This window comes from Drosophila elegans, unplaced genomic scaffold (genome assembly GCF_018152505.1).
Source record: "Drosophila elegans isolate 14027-0461.03 unplaced genomic scaffold, ASM1815250v1 contig_814, whole genome shotgun sequence".
Lineage (NCBI taxonomy): Eukaryota > Metazoa > Arthropoda > Insecta > Diptera > Drosophilidae > Drosophila > Drosophila elegans.
In genome coordinates this window covers 12,261,938-12,279,204 of record NW_024546167.1, presented here as the reverse complement: position 1 = coordinate 12,279,204, position 17,267 = coordinate 12,261,938, and the positions used below count along the sequence as shown (strand labels likewise).

Sequence of the window (17,267 nt, the reverse complement as noted above, 5' to 3'; positions counted from 1 at the left end):
ACCAAGTTTCGAGAATAACATTACATGAATAAGAAAGCTTGTCTTGAACCTGTGCTACTGTTATCATTGATTTAGAAACCAACTATAAAGCTTTATGGCATCCCCTTTTAAAACGCCATGTGGTGTGGTGAGCTTGGTACTCCGAGCTTTCACCCTAAGCTCTTCCCCTCATTTTCGAGCTTGGTTTGGCTTTGTTGCGGCAACATTGAATCTGGCCGAGAATGTTGCTATTGCCGAATGCAAACAAAAAAAATTCAGTGATTCAGAGAAGCTCGTGATTGTTGGTTCACTTCGTGAAGAGCCTTTCTCCTGGCTTTCTCCCGCTCGCCATCTCGCCATCTCGCTCTCGCCGGTTAAGCGGGTCGTGAGTTCTCTCTCTCGGATCCGAACCCGGAATTTGAACTCCGGCTCGGGCTCCGTCGCCGGATCGCCGTGCTCACCTCAACTCAACTCGACTCGACTCAACTCAATTTAACGGGCAACGCTACACAAATATTTGAAACTGCTAAACTAAGCCAAAACAATTGAAGTGGAATTCTCGCGGCACAATTTGATATTAGATAAGTGAAATAATTCACGCCTCCGGCACTTTGTACGTGTAAACAGGTCACAGGAATTTCAACACACACATTCCCATAGCAATAATAGAATTTCATAATCGAAGTGGTCCTCGCAATGCGACTAATTGGATTTATTTTGAATTTGGCAGCCCTAACAGGTGAGTGGCTCCAGCACAGAAAAAAATTAATAATATTGGTAATTTAATTTATAAGTTTAGTGATAAAAAAATTCTTATAATCTGCTCTGAGGTCACAAGGTGCTGATATGTTTTTAATACATAACTTTTAAATGATAAGAAAATTCAATTAAAAGGTATTGTTAGGTTTTTAAAAGCTAGTTTTTCACAGCTTTACTTAATTTACTTGGCATTTACAAAATATTTAAAATAAATTATTATTGAAATTTTTCTATTGTATATATTTTACAAATTAAATATATTTTTTTAAACATTTTTAAAATTTTAAACATTTTAAACATTGTAAGGTTTTTAGTGTTTAAAAAAAAAAATCATAAACATGGTCGGAGCGCAAATTGCTTTTACCTTAACTTCTTTATGAACAGTTTCTTCTTCTCCTAGGAAGTACCTTTATTTATTGGTAAAAAATAAGATTTTAAATTTGATTTTTCAAGCTATAAATAAGTTTTAGCAAGAATGATGACCCCATTTTTGATTCCAGTGTGACATTGGTTAATGTGACTGAGGTTCTACAGGGGGGATAGTAAGGTGCAGATGCCCCCTTCCGAGTTACGTTCTGCGTTTTATTTTCGGTCTCATGGACAGCGTTTATTATGTTCTTGGCTCGCCGTCGGACAGTTACGAGCTTCAGTTTCATTCATAATGTGGTTGTTTTTGTTCCTCTGCAGCCCGGCCGTCTTCTTCCTCATTTTGTCGTTACGTATTTATCAATATTTGCCTTCGGTATTTAGTTTTCTAGCTCAAGTGTCTCGTGGCTAATAGAAAATCGATGGTGGCACATTGTTGCACATTCCGCTGTGCTTATAAGTAAAGTATCTCAAAGATACGAGAGTATCTTGCAGCTTGGCTTGGCCCTTTTGCAACTGTTTTTTTTTGAAGTCGCTGTCAGTCAACGATGTTTGCTCCGAGTCTTTCGATCAATTTCCACTGCCTAAAAGCTGTCTGAGGGGGCGTTAAGTCCCTCTTGAATGGCATTTCCATGGCCTGCTGCCACATGCCACTGATTTTCCATGGGGCCATTTGCCGTGGTCCTCGTCTCCGGCCGACACTTCAATCTGCATGCTCCACATTTATGTGGCGCTGCGTTTTCGGCTCCTCTGTTGCCCGACTTTCTTTGATTTCCATCCAGCCTCTCTTTTGCTTGGCATCGTCCTTTTCTCCCCATTTTACCCACTTCGCCTTGGTCCTTGCAAATATTTAATTTAAGCCTGCTGACATCTCTAGCCAAAGGGTATCAGCATGGTGGAAATAAACGATTTGCAAACAATAATGTATAATCTACATAATAAAAGCTTGAATTCAACAAAATGTTTTTTAAACTAGATTAACACATGTAAAAAAAAATACTTTAAACATGTGCATTAATCGTTGCATTAATTATGTAACGGGAAGTGTTAATGCTGAATTTATATTATTTAAAAAGTATTTATTTATTTAATTATTTATTACCGCAGTATCATGGTGCTACAATTCAAGTTAAGTACACCTTTCACAAAATCAAATTTTTATTTTAATAATTATTTTTTTGATAATTTTAAGTTGCGAGAGAGTGAGTTTATAATTCGAACTTTGTCCTTCTTCCTTGTATAGGGGCTGCACTTGCAGTTGCTTTTATCCTTCGTAACTGGATCCTTGTGCGCCTGACTCCGTTTATTTCTGTTGCTGTGCCCCACTTGCGGTTTTGTTTAATTACGCATATTACTCCGCCTTTCGCCACCAGTGTCCCTTCCCATGCAATCCCATCCTTTGGTCCGCCATACCATCCCATATTCGTAGTGTCCTGCCCGGTGGCTGTTTCTGTCGCTGCGGTCACTTACTGACGGGGACGAGTGTCTTTGGTCGGATCTCTTGAGGCTTGTCAACGGCAGAGAGAATTTCCGGAGACAGTGGGGTTTGAGTTGCTCTGCGGTTGTTCGGGGCACTTCCGCCCCGGGGGCTTTGGTTTCGGATTGTCAAGTGACCAACTGACTCGATTTGACCAACTGCTTTTGGGGGTGACAGAGCTCGCAGCAAACCGATGGCAAATCGGGCTGGTTAATTACTTTGCTAAGTGCTGCTGCGTTCATTTACGGCCATCCCGGGCCAAAAGTCCTCTATCCTCCTTTCGTTCGTCTCGAATTTATCATATTTACCCAGTAAATTCCACAAATTAAAATCAATATGAAGCCTGCAGCGGGGGCAATCATTAATTAAACAAGCGGCAGGCTGCTGTTGCCGCTGCTGCTAATGAGGTAAAGTGTCGAAAGCAACGCCCCGCCTGAAAAAGCGTCGCATTACTTTCGGACGGCACTGTGCGCTTTTTTTTATCCACTTTTAATTGAGGGAAAGGTCAGCGTCGCATCGATTTTAATGCAAAACGAGCCGACAACAAAACAGCGGACACTAGACCTTCTGCAGATAATGTCGGGGGAATTAATAACAATTATCTAGTTTTGGCTTTGCGTTTTGTAATTTATTAGTTTCGGCTCTTGGGTGTTGAATACTAAATTATTTGCAGCTATAAATATTTAAATATATGAGTATTTTATGACCCTTAAAGTATATTTATAATCTATATTACCTATATAGTATAGAAATCTAAATACGATAACCTGCTTAGTTCGTAAAAATGAAAAGAAATACGTTTTTTTAAGGGTCAGAAATATTTGTTTAGCAAATGTTTTAAATGCTGTAAAATTCTCCAAACCCTAACTAAATAAAAATCAGCATGAAAACCTCTTTTCGTCCAATGTGCAGTTGCGTCAGTGGGGAGAAGGGTTAAGGGCCGAAAGGGGTGTTAGTTGTAGGCGTAGATACATGCCCACGCATGGTTCGGGGCTGGCGATTCAATTTAGTTTGCCACTTAACCCCAGAGTGCCCCACGCGGCGGTTGGTTCGCCACCTTTAACTCTCGCGTTGCCCGGAGGGCGGACGCAGTGCAGAACATGATAAATTGCCACTTGACTTTGCATATTTGCGCTGACAACGGGTCGTGAAAAGGGTGATGAAAGAGATGAAGTTCGGGGAGACAAAAACGATACACTAAAATAAATGTTGTCTTATAATCTTGTAAATAAAAAAAACAATTTTAAGTCAAAGAAAAAATCTTCTATCTATATTTTTTGTTTGCTTCCTAAGAAATATATAAGGCCTATCAATACTGTTTTTATGGTAAAACCTTTTAGGGCCAATTTCTTTTTTTAATAAGCAAACAAATTAAATATTAATAATAAAGTTGAAAAACCTAAAACGACAACCTTTCAATATTCAAATTATTTATAAAGTAGCAATTACAAAAATAAATTGAAACTTTTTATTTGAATGTTTGTTTTAGAGCGATTATAATAATTATTATGCAGTATTTCTATACCTTAAGTCAAACCAATTCAAAAATGTTAATGGTAGTTTTTGGATACATTATAAAAATTAATTGTATTTTTTTAAGTGCATCTCTCCATAATCGGCAGCTACAAAACAGTCTCCCAACTCACTCGCTCTCACTTTACTGTTGTCTATTGAATTTGTTCAACTTTTGCCCGGGGACCGAACTTTGACTTTTCCTGAAGTTTTTCTTGTGTGAAAGTGGTGCAGAGAAACAAACTCATCAGCCTTGACACCATTTAAGTTTTTGGGAAACCAGCGGGAAGTCAGCAACGAACCACGTAGCCAGGAACTGGCCATTGTTTTGTGGATCGGGTGTTTCATTTAACTGACACTTGCAAAAGTGTCCTGTCATTCTTGCCACCAGTTTTCAACCACCGCACACCGCCCACCGCCCACCATCCACTGCCATGTCATGTGACCATTTTCCATTTTCGCCTTCATTTTGCATGCATGATTTTGGCTGTCTTCTTTTTTTGTGTCACTTTCTGTGTGCCATAAGTATTCGTTTTGTTATTATTTTTAAAATCCGACAAGCACTCCAAGTAGAGTGGCTGTCAGGTGGTGTCGAGTTCTGCATTTTAGTGTGCCACTGACACCACGTCCCCCGATTTGCCACCATTTTTTCTGCCGGGAATCATGACGTGAATAATTACAACAGCCACTGGGCCCGGGGGTCGGAGGAAAATTCAATTTGTTAACACCCGAAATGTGTTGGATCTGAACCAAATTCTGTGATTCTTCGGAAGGGTTTCTGGTCAGTAAACTGCAGTTAATTGGGATTTAAATTGGAACAACAGTTACAAGGCCCACAAAACTTTAGTTACACAGATAAAAAATTTGATTTAAAAATCGAACAACTTTGAAAAATGGCTGCATAACCATTCTGCGACTGTATAATTTGTTGTTATACTTTTTACTATCAGTTACTTGTATAGAAATATTGTTGTTATAAGATTAAATGTTAACTAAAGTAACTCGTTTGTCCTAGAAGTCACTCACACTTGTTGTGCTCTGATTATGTCTAAGTGACAAAACAAATAAATGTCAAGTGGAAGTCATGCATTTGAACGAATCTATTCAAACAGCTTTGGACTAGAAAAAAGGAAAACCTAAGATAAGAGCTTTTTTATGCTTTGTACCTTTTGGAAAATCCATTTACGCAGCAGTTATAGAAATACCAATGAAAATACCCGAGTAACCGCTGCAATTTGTGCAGACATTCATTATTTAGCTGGCACTGGTGTGCTGGGGCTGACAAATTCGAGTGCATCACACCGAGAGCGTCGAGCACTTTGACATTCCAACAAATTGCTGTGGCAATTACAACGCACCGAGTCAAATGTCCAGAAATCATTGCACTTGCCGCAGTAAAAGGCGAGAATGACAGAGAAATAAATGCGCAGCATTTGCTGTGCGTTCAATTTGGATGGTGTCGCGCTGTTTTGTTTATGATTTAATCAAATGCTCATTAATTAAAAGCTTGTCAGCCTTTGTGCTTCTTTTTTCCCTTCTCAGAAAACCACAAAAGGGGCGATGATGATGTTTCAATTTATCATCAATTAACCTCTGACCCCCGACGGCAGAGTTAAACAATAGATATGATATGAAAGGCAGTCAGTCAAGCCCGGTGTGGTAAGCTGCAAAAAAAAAAAAACAAATTACTAAGGGGCAATGGGAAACCATTCAATGCAGGCATTGTGAAGCTCGGGGCGTAACCGGTGGGATATAATTTAATTAAATGTTTAAAAGATATGGGCTTATACTTACCATAAAACACATGCCGATTTACGGGCGAATTTAATTGATGTTTATGCATGGTCCCATTGAAATGAATTGCCCAAACACAATCGCTTCGATGTACAGAGCCGCAAAAAGTATTGGCAAAAAATCGTTAATAATAATCGATTTGTGTGTGTTGTTTTCAATCAATGCAAATAAATAAACAGGATGGGCGTGTGCAAGGGCATTGCACGCATTCATTCGCCAGGGAATCCGCAATTTAATCGCTATTTTATGGCTCTCTGTCCGACATTGGTTTTCCATTTTTTGTTCTTCCGTTTTTATTTTATCAATTGCGTTTGCACTGATTTATTTATTTAACGGTGGAAATATTATAACTAAATGCTGCTGAAAAAGCCGTAAACAAATTGCTGCAAAACCATCACTCTGTCAATACATCTTAAAATGAATTCATTTCGGTCAATGAATAACAACACAATTTGTTGTATGGCAAAAACGATGCCTCTTTATACTAATGGAAAAATTGTTTCATTTGTTTTAGACCTTAAAACATCACATTTGGTTTCAATTAAATGTTCATAACAAATATATTTTAAAAGTGAAAGATGGCAAAGCCTTTTGTGTGGTTCAAAGCAAATACCTTTTGAAGCATAACCTACCAAAACTGATTCAGCGGCAGTTTCCACTTTGCATTTTCCGCCAGCGGCTGCAAAAAAAGGCATTTTAAACTCTGCGGCCAATTTATGTGGCGGCTGCGATTCGCCATGAATACAAAAAGCGCAGAGCCTGTACTTATGTGTATGCATATGTGATAAAAGGCAGAGCGACTCATAAAAAATGCACCACATAATGCTGCATGACCCGGTCGAGACACGCCCACATATATCCGCGTATACGTACATAGTAACCCCCAGTTCCCCGGAAAAAAGTGAATGAAATAAATGCGCGTATTGTCTGACAACAAGGAGCAAAAAAAAAAAAAAAGAAATCGTATAACCAACCAAGGAAATAAAGAGCAAAAGAAGAGAAACAGCAACAGAAGCTGATGAAGAAAAACTCCAAACCGACCGACAGTTATTATAGCGAAGTCTGCCAGACAAGTGTGTGTGGGTGGTTGGGTGGCTGAGTGGCTGAGTGGGTGGCACTGTGTCTGTGTGCCAGTGATGCTAACCTAGTTTATGACAGAGTTTAAATTATCCCTTTGTTTTTGCCACAGTGTTTTTTTCCGCTCCACAAACAAAGCCAAAACGCAGGACTTCGGGCCTTGGTAACAGACCAGAGAAAAAAAAACAAAAACTGTGTGTGTTAGCGGTTTCTTTTGCATATGTGTGCGTTAATGGCGATTCTACCATCAAGAAATTGCATATTAATCAACTGACGGCAGGCAGGACGCTAACAAATGGGGGAGTTTCAGGTGCTTATGGGGCATTATTACCCTGCAGATATGATTGTTTTTAAGTTTTGCAAAAATAATGTGCGATGTATTTATTCACTCCCAAAGATTACGTTATAGTTTTTGCTGCAAAATTTTAGTTATCTTTGTAGGTGATTTTTAAACCCTCGTGATTTTCAATCAATGTAATTTTATTGTTTGCCGAGTGCTTATATGGTTTTTTTTTATATAAATTAATAACTTAAAGTAGCTTTACAGCTTTACAAGTCCCTCAATATTTCGAATATGCCCCATTTCAAAAAGGGTATCATCTTTCGTGTATAAAAACGTTATGTACCTTTAATGACACACCGAATCGTGTGGCGCATTTGTGGCTTATGAGTGAGAAGGAGCTTGGGATTCGGTGGGTGGACTCTCTAATGGTGTCTTTAACGAAGGCCAAAGAGATTTCGCAACTGTTTTTTTTCCCTCAGCTTTAGTTGCTCTCGGCCATATGACAGGTCTTTATGGCCACGCAATAAACACAAATTGCCTGTCATATGTGCGCTTTGTGAAACGAGCTGGGAAAGTCAGAAAGCTTACCAATTTGTTCCGCAACGAGTGAGTGTCCATCGCAAGCCGGTCAGTGTGGGCCTACGAGGACACAGGGCATTAATCTGCCGTCCTTGGGGAGTGTTGGCCACACGAGGAGAAAAGCCACTGCCACACCATCCACACCACTGACAATTGAATTTATTGAGCTGAAGTCTATCAATCAGTAAATACGAAGCCGCTTGAGCCCGTCTATCCGGTGGAGTCTTATAATGACATGCCCGTAAGAAGTTTGCCCTCAGCAATTGTAAATTGATATTGTTTCGCACAATGAATCTATTTACATTTTTCAACACTTGAATAAATAATTTAAATTCATTTATTGCCAATCTCCCACTTACTTGCTCTTAAAATTGCCTATTATTCTTTTAAGCCTCAATTTAAAGAGAGTCAGAAATTATCTAGACAACTTTTTAACTATCTGAAATGTTTTAGAGAGACTTATTACTATAATTTTCAACCATATTAAATATTCCAAAATTATGTGACCTTGTATTAAATCCTTAGCATATATAATATGCTAATTTAAAATTGATGATGTAAAGAAAATTACTGAACATTTACGTAATGATCGCCCTGCATAAGTTAACCCATTGTACATAACTTTTATAATAAATAGGAATACGTAAGCTACCCAAGCCAAGATATGTTCATCCAATTAGGGAGATATTGGGCGAAATTCACCCACTGTGCGGAAAAGGATATTGGCACGTGTGTGAAACCCAGTGAAAAGTGAGGCTGAATTATGGCCAAATGGGAATAATCTTGTTAGGAGGGTCCGAAATATTATGTATTGCACAATGTGTGGAACAAAAGCATAAACAGCCGCCTTAAGTGAGTGGCTAAGTTATGCATAAAGGGGTAAAGGTCAAAGGATTAGACCGATGAAAACCATTTGGGGGACGGCCATCATAACTGGCAGTGCACTTGTTTGCTGCCAACAAAGTTGTGGAGCGGACATTAAATGTTTAATGAATTGCATTAGCCGGCGAGTGGACCGAAGTTTAGTCTAATTAAATGTGGTCCCCAACTTTGGCAACGACTCGAGTCGAGTCGAGGACTCGAGTCGAGTCGAGAGTCGGCCACGCCCCACTCCGGCAATTTGTCACTCTTAATGACTTGTCAGCGGGCGCCTGGGCGAACATGTTGCTGCACTGCGTCCTCGTACTCCTCCTTAGATCTGCTGCCCACGAAAACTCCTTTCATCGACTTGAGAACCTAATGTAATTGAAAAGTTTCCAGGGCAACCGAACAGTCGGTGGTTGGGTGGCTGGTTTTGATGGTGCTGCAGCTTGGCCAGCTGACTTCTTCTGGGGGCAGCGTCGTCAATGCAGCGCAAATGGAGCGTGGCCATGCCATGAAACAACAGCACGTCCTGGCCGAATTCAATTTGTCAGAAAGATGCTGTCATGGAGGAAATACTGAATGCTTGCTTAATTCCTTTGCCTGGCTAAGGGGAAAATATCATTTGTTAGTTGCACGTGAACAGTTAATAAACGCCATGACAAATGCATCGAAGTCTGCCGGAGTGCGTGCTGCAATTACAGCACTCTACTTTGTGCGGTTTGGCCATCATTATGACTTATTGTTGCCAGCGTGTGTTTACATGGCGTATGAACAACGGAAATGAGTCGAAATGCGAATGAAACAGTCGAAGAATTGAAGGGCGAAAAAAAGCTAGGGCAATAGCAAGAAATATTTACAATGTGTGCTAGTGGTAAGAAAAAAGTACGTTTTGAACTGCAAAATTGTTTGTCATAAGGACGAGAAACTGAGTCTTCATTTGTTTCCCAATTTAAATAATTTAACAGCTTAAAAGAATAGTTCGTTGTCTTTAAAATAGATTTAATCTTAAATATAAATATATTTTAAAGAATAAAAGTTTTGGTTGAAAAAGATTGCAGTCTTACAATAATTAGTTGATATTTGTTAAAATCTATTCATTAATTAATTTAAAATTGTCTTTAAATGTGTTAAACAAACAAATTGAATTATGTGAACTTGGTTTTCAGGATATTATTAACGTGGGTTGAAAATAGGAGTTTTTCTGAGTGCTCACACCCATTGTCCGGAAAAAGATGCACTTGATTTATATGCCACTTGGCAGGTCCTTGCCTTAATAGCAGCTCTCGAGAGCAAAGCGTATTTTGATGGGTACACGTCGCCAGTTCTCCAGTTCGCCAGTTCTCCAGCTCGCACCACTAAAGATCAATTTCGGTGCAATTTAAAAATGCATTTAACTCCGCCCAACAGGCCAACGCAACCCAACCCACCCACTCCGAGCTCATAAAACTATTGAGGCGTCCCAGAAGAAGAGCTCAAGTGAGTTACGCTACGCAGCAGCCCAAAACGAGTTGGGAAAAAACCTTTCAAACTTCTTATGACTTTTGCGAGAAGCAGAAAAAACTTTTGGCTGTTGAATAACAATAAGCTGTGAAATGGGGGAACACTTCAGCCTGGCCCTGTGAACTTGCAGGATGGGGAGGAGGAAGTGGGAGTCCTGGCAAATGGCTTGGCAGATAAGAGCAGGTAGCTCTGCAAATGGCAATGCGCTTATCTGGCCAGGACCACACACTCACACATTAGTGGGGGGAAACCGGTAAAAGGATATTACTAAGTGCGAGAGAGAACGAGCGACCTAGGTTGGCTATAAGTTATAACCTCCACACAGGAAGACATATTATGAATTATATCTAGGGTCTAAGGCTGCCATTTTTCCGCTAATCTATGAGCAAAATGAATATGTGATTAATTTGTATGAAAAGGCATTAGCAAATTAACAATTTAACACATTGTCTTGTTGGGTAATTGATAGCTTTATAACAGAGATCACATTTACATGAAAAAATTCATTAAATGAATATATGTATACTTAATAAGTCTTGGACATTAAAAAAAAATAAAAATAGCTATAGCTACCATCAATAGAGTAAATTGCTTCAATTAAACGTTGACCCATGAAAAGCACAGGAATTTTAATTGCTAAAAAATTTTCAAAGTGCCCAAGAGATTATTTTGAAAATCTTCGACCCACCTAAAATCAATGAAGTTTTACGCCTGCATTACCATAAAATTGTCTAATGTTTTCAGTTTGCAAATCGGGTTGGTCAAGGTTGATTGCGCCATTTGTTGAGAGCTTCTGGCATTCGTATTATGGCTATGTTCGTAATTAGACAACTGGAAACAGGCCACGAGCGATGTAGAAAAAGAAAAGCTAGTAAATGAAATTTACATTTCACTCTAATCCTTTGGCCTGCCTGTCATTTACACTCACAGGATGGCCAGGATGGCCAAATGACCAAACGGCCGGCTGGAATGAAAGTCTAGGAGCTGGCTTGCCTTGGCATTGCATTCGTTCTCTACGTTTGTGCGTTGTACATTTTCATTTTCAACACAAAGTTTTGTTTTATTACCCCGAGGACACGAACAAGACTTTGTAACTTACAAGCCAAATAACAAGTTGGCCCGGAGAAAGGGAAGGGAAAATAAGAGAAAGAGAAGGAGTTGGGCCAGGTTTGTTGCAGTTGTTAAACTTGGATTTGATAATAAAATTACTTGTGCCCTGCTGTTGCTCTGCTCCTGTGATATACCCTGCCCATTTGTTTTGCTCTTGGGAAAGTCCGCAAGTCCAAGTTGGCCCAGTTTGCATCGTGACTTTGTAATGAGTCTGCACTGCGTGACTTGAACCCATTTCAGTTTAGCCAAGGCTCCACTTCCCAGGCCTGGCAAGAAAATCAATCGAACTTGAGGCGGGGGGCTCTCTAAATCAAACATGAAGCATCAAGATATGCAATTAGTGGCATTATGTTTGAGTCTCTAATGCACTGCCACTGCCACAGTTCTCCCACGTCTCACTTAATCTTGGCCATTATGCAGAGTGTGTTGGCGACGTGTGTGCTTGCCATTCGGCTAATGAACTGGCTACTTCATCTGGATCCGCCGTCCGGCTCAAAGTCCACTCGAGGTGCTCAAGGATATGTTAATGGATTCCCCGCCAGCGGAAGATCAACTGTAAGCCGGTGAGACCGTGTCGTGAACTCGAGGGGATCTCAAGTGCCTAACTACACGAACAAGAAATAAGGAATTAATCAGGATTAATTAACTCGATTTTAAGGCATGGGTTAATACAAGTTTGGCTCTACACTTGCTGATTAAATACAAATATAAACTAACATTTAATACAAAATCGGCGATAGTTTGTGATAGTTTGTTTCTTATGTTTATTTTCATAAGGTAATTTTCATGCTGTGATTGCACTCGCTGGTTGATGTTCACTTCGTTATGGTCACAAGATGGAACTTTGACATTACCAAAGATCTGTGTCATTTATCAGTGTTTTAAGTCGTAGCTTTTAATGTAGAGCCATTTCAGTTCGGAAATTTCATCATTTGCACCTTGTTGCCAAAGTTTGCAAGAACATTAATAATGGAAAAAGGTTTCCCCTTGCAAGTACTTGGCCAAACTCTTGCCATTTGCCGAAAGCATGTTGCTGTGAACCGTATGCAAAGGACATTCGGATGCTTGTTCAATCAATAAGCGACTCTCCAAAGGACAGCAAATGCGTTTAATGTGTCTAGCCTTGGGCAGGGGGACTACACACTCTACTTTTTGAAGGCGACCATTGGACTACACATCGATTGGTTAAGTGTTCCATGGGCAGATGATTGAGTTGCTTGTTGTTGCGGCAGTAGGACAAAGGCGGCCTTCTACCTGGACTAGTGTGCATGTCCTGCATGTCCTGTATGTCCTTCGCTTGAAGGACAATTCGTGCGGGTCCTTTGCTTAGGACAGGCGCGTTGTTTGCCCAGCCATAGGGTGACAACTCTCTTAAAATCATTCGGGGCGCAACGTCAGGGGCAGGTCCTTCCAATCTGGACACCATCTCTCGGCTTTTTGTGACGCCGAACATGCAGATGTCGCCTGCTTAATGCCCGGTGCTTTGTAAACCTGCTGGCAACAGTGACGCAGTTGGTTGCGAAAAAGAAGCAATCTTGCGGAAAGCGGGCACTGGATAGGGATCCGTGGAGTGCACTTAAAGCATTGTAGTCTCATCCGCTTTAAGGGTGGCCCGGTGGATGTACCCCGTGGATGCCCCTCAACCCATTGTCTATGCATGCAATTTTCACTTTACCCGAATGCGTGTGCACGCTGTGAAATATGCACACGCTTAAATTGTTAATCATACGCAGCGTGGACCGTCGCAGCTTCCGGTCGCGCTCAACCAATTCCGCAGAGAGCTGCCCTGGAGTCCGAGTGCGAGGCTAGCACTCAGAGAAATTATGGCAACGAAAACAGCTTCTTCTTTAATAACCAATAAGAAAAAAAAAAGACATTTCAGATTTAAAGTGCTTGCAGCTACACTTTTATGACAAAGCGAAATATGTTTCACAATTTTTTGTTGCCTTCCTAAGTTGCAAGACATTAAAATTAAATAGAAATATTATTTTTTCTGCAAAAGATTCAATGAAAAAATGGCTTATTCACGTCAAAAAATAACTGGGAAATTAAAGATATTAAAGAGCTAAATCAAAAAATCGTGAAATCAATATATTTGTTGAATATAAATCTAAGAAATAAAGTTGGAACAAAAGTAGTATTAAAATATATATTTTCATTCTAGGAGCCAACTTAAAAATTTGATGTGCAAAAATATATAATCATAAAACTTCAGCTTACTTTGGGCCACATAATGGCTGTAATCTCGTCCCAATTATTAGCATTTTGTGAGCTGCTTTTTGGGCCGCTTTGATGTTTCAGCAAGTTGTGGAGGCGTCTTTTAGCCTGTGGCTAATGAGCTGCCTTTGGGCAACTTGGTTGCTTCCCTGCGGTGGTGCGCTGTCAAAGTCCTAGTTAATGTCATTATCATGCCTGATTACAGTAATTACTGGCCAAAGTGGCCCGCCAGAGTTCATTCCACCGCAAATTGAGCGCTATGTCAGCTCAAAGTTGTCTAGACATACAATGGCAAGTCAAGTTAATTGTCAAACAAAGACTTTAGTACGTAAAAAGACAAAGGAACTGGCGAATTGATAGTTTTGAATGGGCATTGAACTCAGTAAACAATTCATATTATCAGAATAGAATATCAATATTATCAGAATGGAATATCAATTTCAACAACTTGAAAAGTAAGTAATCCATTACTTTCCGCACTAATTCATTTGAGATTTAAGCAAGTAATCCTCTTATGCGCCAACTCAAATTTAATTAAGTTCAACTTGAAAATCCCCTTTGGTGAAAGACGTCTTCATTATTATTGCTAAGCGGTTTGTCTTGTTTTGAAATTTTCACAGCTTTTAAGGCCTCGGGTGGACATCAAATAACGATCCCACATAATAGGATATTAACATGCAAGCATACACAATTTTGGTCGACTAATTAGTGCCAAAGTACTACTATTACAGCTTTAGTATGTTGGCGAGCTGTCTTGTTAGATGGCTTGAATGCAAGCCGTATTGATTTCACACTCTACTATGCACGAAAACCGCAAGCAAAATTCCTAATTATTGAAAGGATTCGTTCATTTATGCGGGTTTGCCTTAACCGAACTCGTATTTAATTACATTCTGATAAGATAAGATAAAATATCAAATGTGTTGGGCTAAAAATTTACGTATATGTATGTTTTAATAATTGCTTAGATCATAGCTAGGCGCTATTATTATTTTAAATAATTTGGTATTATTTTTTTTCACTATCATTTTTGCTTATTAGTTTCCATGCATTTAAAGTTACTGAGGCGTGATCTATAATTTAAGACACAGATTATGTTGACGAAAAGTAATTATTTTCATTCTTAAAAAAGTTTTATTCACATGCAAATAAAGTATATTTATTTCCCAATATATAAAATTTATTGTCTTCTGTGATTTGTGTTTGCAATTTTATGGGTATTTATTTATTCCATTACACATAAGTAATGTTTTATAATTAAAGCATTTTTCACCTTCTTTTTGAAGGTGTTTAATACTTAATTATTCACGAGTTAAGCAGGGAAAAAGCTGTAGTCTGTGCCTAAGGATTCGGCGATATAAAAAATTGTGTTATATTTTTTTGTTTCGTTAAGCAATTTTCTTAACTTTGTGTGTTAACTTTTTTGCGCGGTCGGGTTTTTGTGGCAAATTTACACGCGCAGGTGTGAAATGTAAATGCGCCGAAGTTGCGTTCAGTTGAGTAGAGTTGAGTTGAGTCGACTGCCAGACACACACGCAGCACACACTTGGTGTTCGCGCTGCGCGAACTTTAATTACTTTGGGCAAAGTTAAAGGCGTGTGCAAGTTCTCGTATAACTTTTTAATTAGTTGCCTGCCATCGCATTTGCCTTCAAAGCAATCAACGCGTCAGCAATTGGCACCAGCACGTCCTGCAGTCACTGGGTTGTAGTTTGGTGGTGCTCGGTGGTGCTCGGTGGTGCCAGAGGTCAGGGGTCAAAGGGTGTGGTAAACCAGCTAAACGGCTGTCCTCCGCAGAACTTCCAGTTTACATCATGTTAACATGCAAACGAAAGTGCAATGCAAAATTATTATGTAGGCTTTTGATGGCTGACAGCTCTGGCTGCATTTGTAAACAAAATATATAATTTATGTTTCGATTTAACTACTTAATTTCTGTTTTACTTTAAAAATACTTTTATCTTGATTGTAAAATTTAATATTATTCATAAAAATGAGTTCTACATTTCCCAATTATTTTGAGGAAATTATATTTTAATATAGAAACGAGAATATAAAAAAACATAATTTTTAATCCGAATAAAATAAACTTTTTGGATTAACACAATTTTTTTCGTTTTGACTCCATAGTTCTGTCATAACAATATTTTCAGGAAGAATATATCTTACATTCTTGGTTTAGAAATCAGAAATCACTAGGGTTTTTAAACCAGTAAAAAAGTTGAGTAAAAGTGAGCAACAAAATATTTGAAATTTAGAAGTTTATTGGATACGTTATGACGTACGACTGTGATTTACATATAAATAATAAATGTCTTTAGCTACAGACTTTTTCATTAAACCAAATAACAACCAAACTGTCTGCACTACCGCAGGAACACCTCCGATCCCTTGTTGCCAATAAAATGTGGCTCTGTCTCTTCAGAGTGACAGATGCACCAGCATGATGACATTGTGTACGCCGATGGCGGCAATATGCGTGATTTATTTATACACTGCTGACAGTGACACAGCCAACCATCCAGTTATGACCGGGCTTCTTAATCAAGCTTGCGATATGCAAAGGCCCCCACTTGGCGCCCACTTCCTCGGTCTTAATCAGTTGCGGTTATGAGATGGCCGACGGGGCCATGATATGTAAACCCACCGAAAGCTGCCTAATTTGTAGCTGCCGTCTATGTGGTGCATTATTGGATTACTGCCTGAAGGGGCGTGGCATCAGGATAGAAGCAGGGAGGCGGTGCGTTTCGGTGGGTTTCGTGTCTGAAGTGAATATAAATAAGCCTTAACTCGCTACCCATCCGGATCCGGAGCACGAGCCACGCAATTGCGAATGTTTTATGCAATTCAGCGTAAAACAAATCACATACGCAGCACATGAAAGCTCAATGGGAAAGCAATTGAAGGTACCGGCAAAATTACGATGGAGGTAAATACACTTTGTAAACGTGCTCAAAGAATTTAAATTTGTAAAAGGTATCTCAAGAGTTGAATTCCAAAGTCCTATTAAAGTAGTGTATATAAAATTACTCAATCAATAAAATACTAGAAGTTCTAAGAGAAATTCATACAAATATGCTTTTGAGTAAATGGAAAAAGAGATATAAAGTTAGTTGTATCGAAGATATAAATAATAATGCTTTAAATAAAGACTTACAAAATTTAACAACTGAAACCTTTATATATTGATTTAATGTACAAACATTTAGTTAAAAAAATTGAGAAAAGAGTATCGCAATGATTGTGAAGTTTAGTTTACTAAGCGAGTCCTGTGCGAGTGCGTACGTGTGTGAGGGCGAGTCAATCAATCAGCCATTCAAGCCATTTAGTCAGTCAATCAATCAGAGCGCCGGCATTGAACGTGCGCGTCATTCTAATCGAGAACCATTTTTTAATGCGCCCCTTAAAATGTTTTAGAGAGTTGCGTTGCGCAGACCAACACGGCGTATAATCAATATTGAATAGCAAGTTCAATGAAACTACATAAGTTCATGCAACAAATAAGTATATGTGTAAGCAACTTACTTTGAACGAGAGCTTACCACTTAAGTTGCAGTCAAATAGAATAACTTCTAAGATAATTATGCGAATTTGACTAAATTTTAAATGAAATATTTCAACATAACTTAACTATTGTTTGCTGACAGCTTATATGAAATGAGAATTATAGTTGAACCTGGTAAATTTTCATATACTTATAAACTGTGTCGGAAATATTTGCCAGGCAAATAGTAGCTGTTAGGATAACGAA

At 39.0% G+C, this 17,267-nt stretch overlaps 1 protein-coding gene across 1 annotated transcript in view; it reads left to right on the top strand.

Moving 5' to 3' along the window:
* Positions 1-272: 272 nt before the first annotated feature.
* Positions 273-17,267, top strand: part of LOC108138964 (neural cell adhesion molecule 2) — a 67,771-nt gene continuing 50,776 nt past the window's right edge. Inside the window, exon 1 of the mRNA XM_017261548.1 lies at positions 273-718. Within this exon, the coding sequence (XP_017117037.1) occupies positions 676-718 (43 nt within the window). The 5' untranslated portion in view covers positions 273-675. The remainder of the gene's footprint in view (positions 719-17,267) is intronic.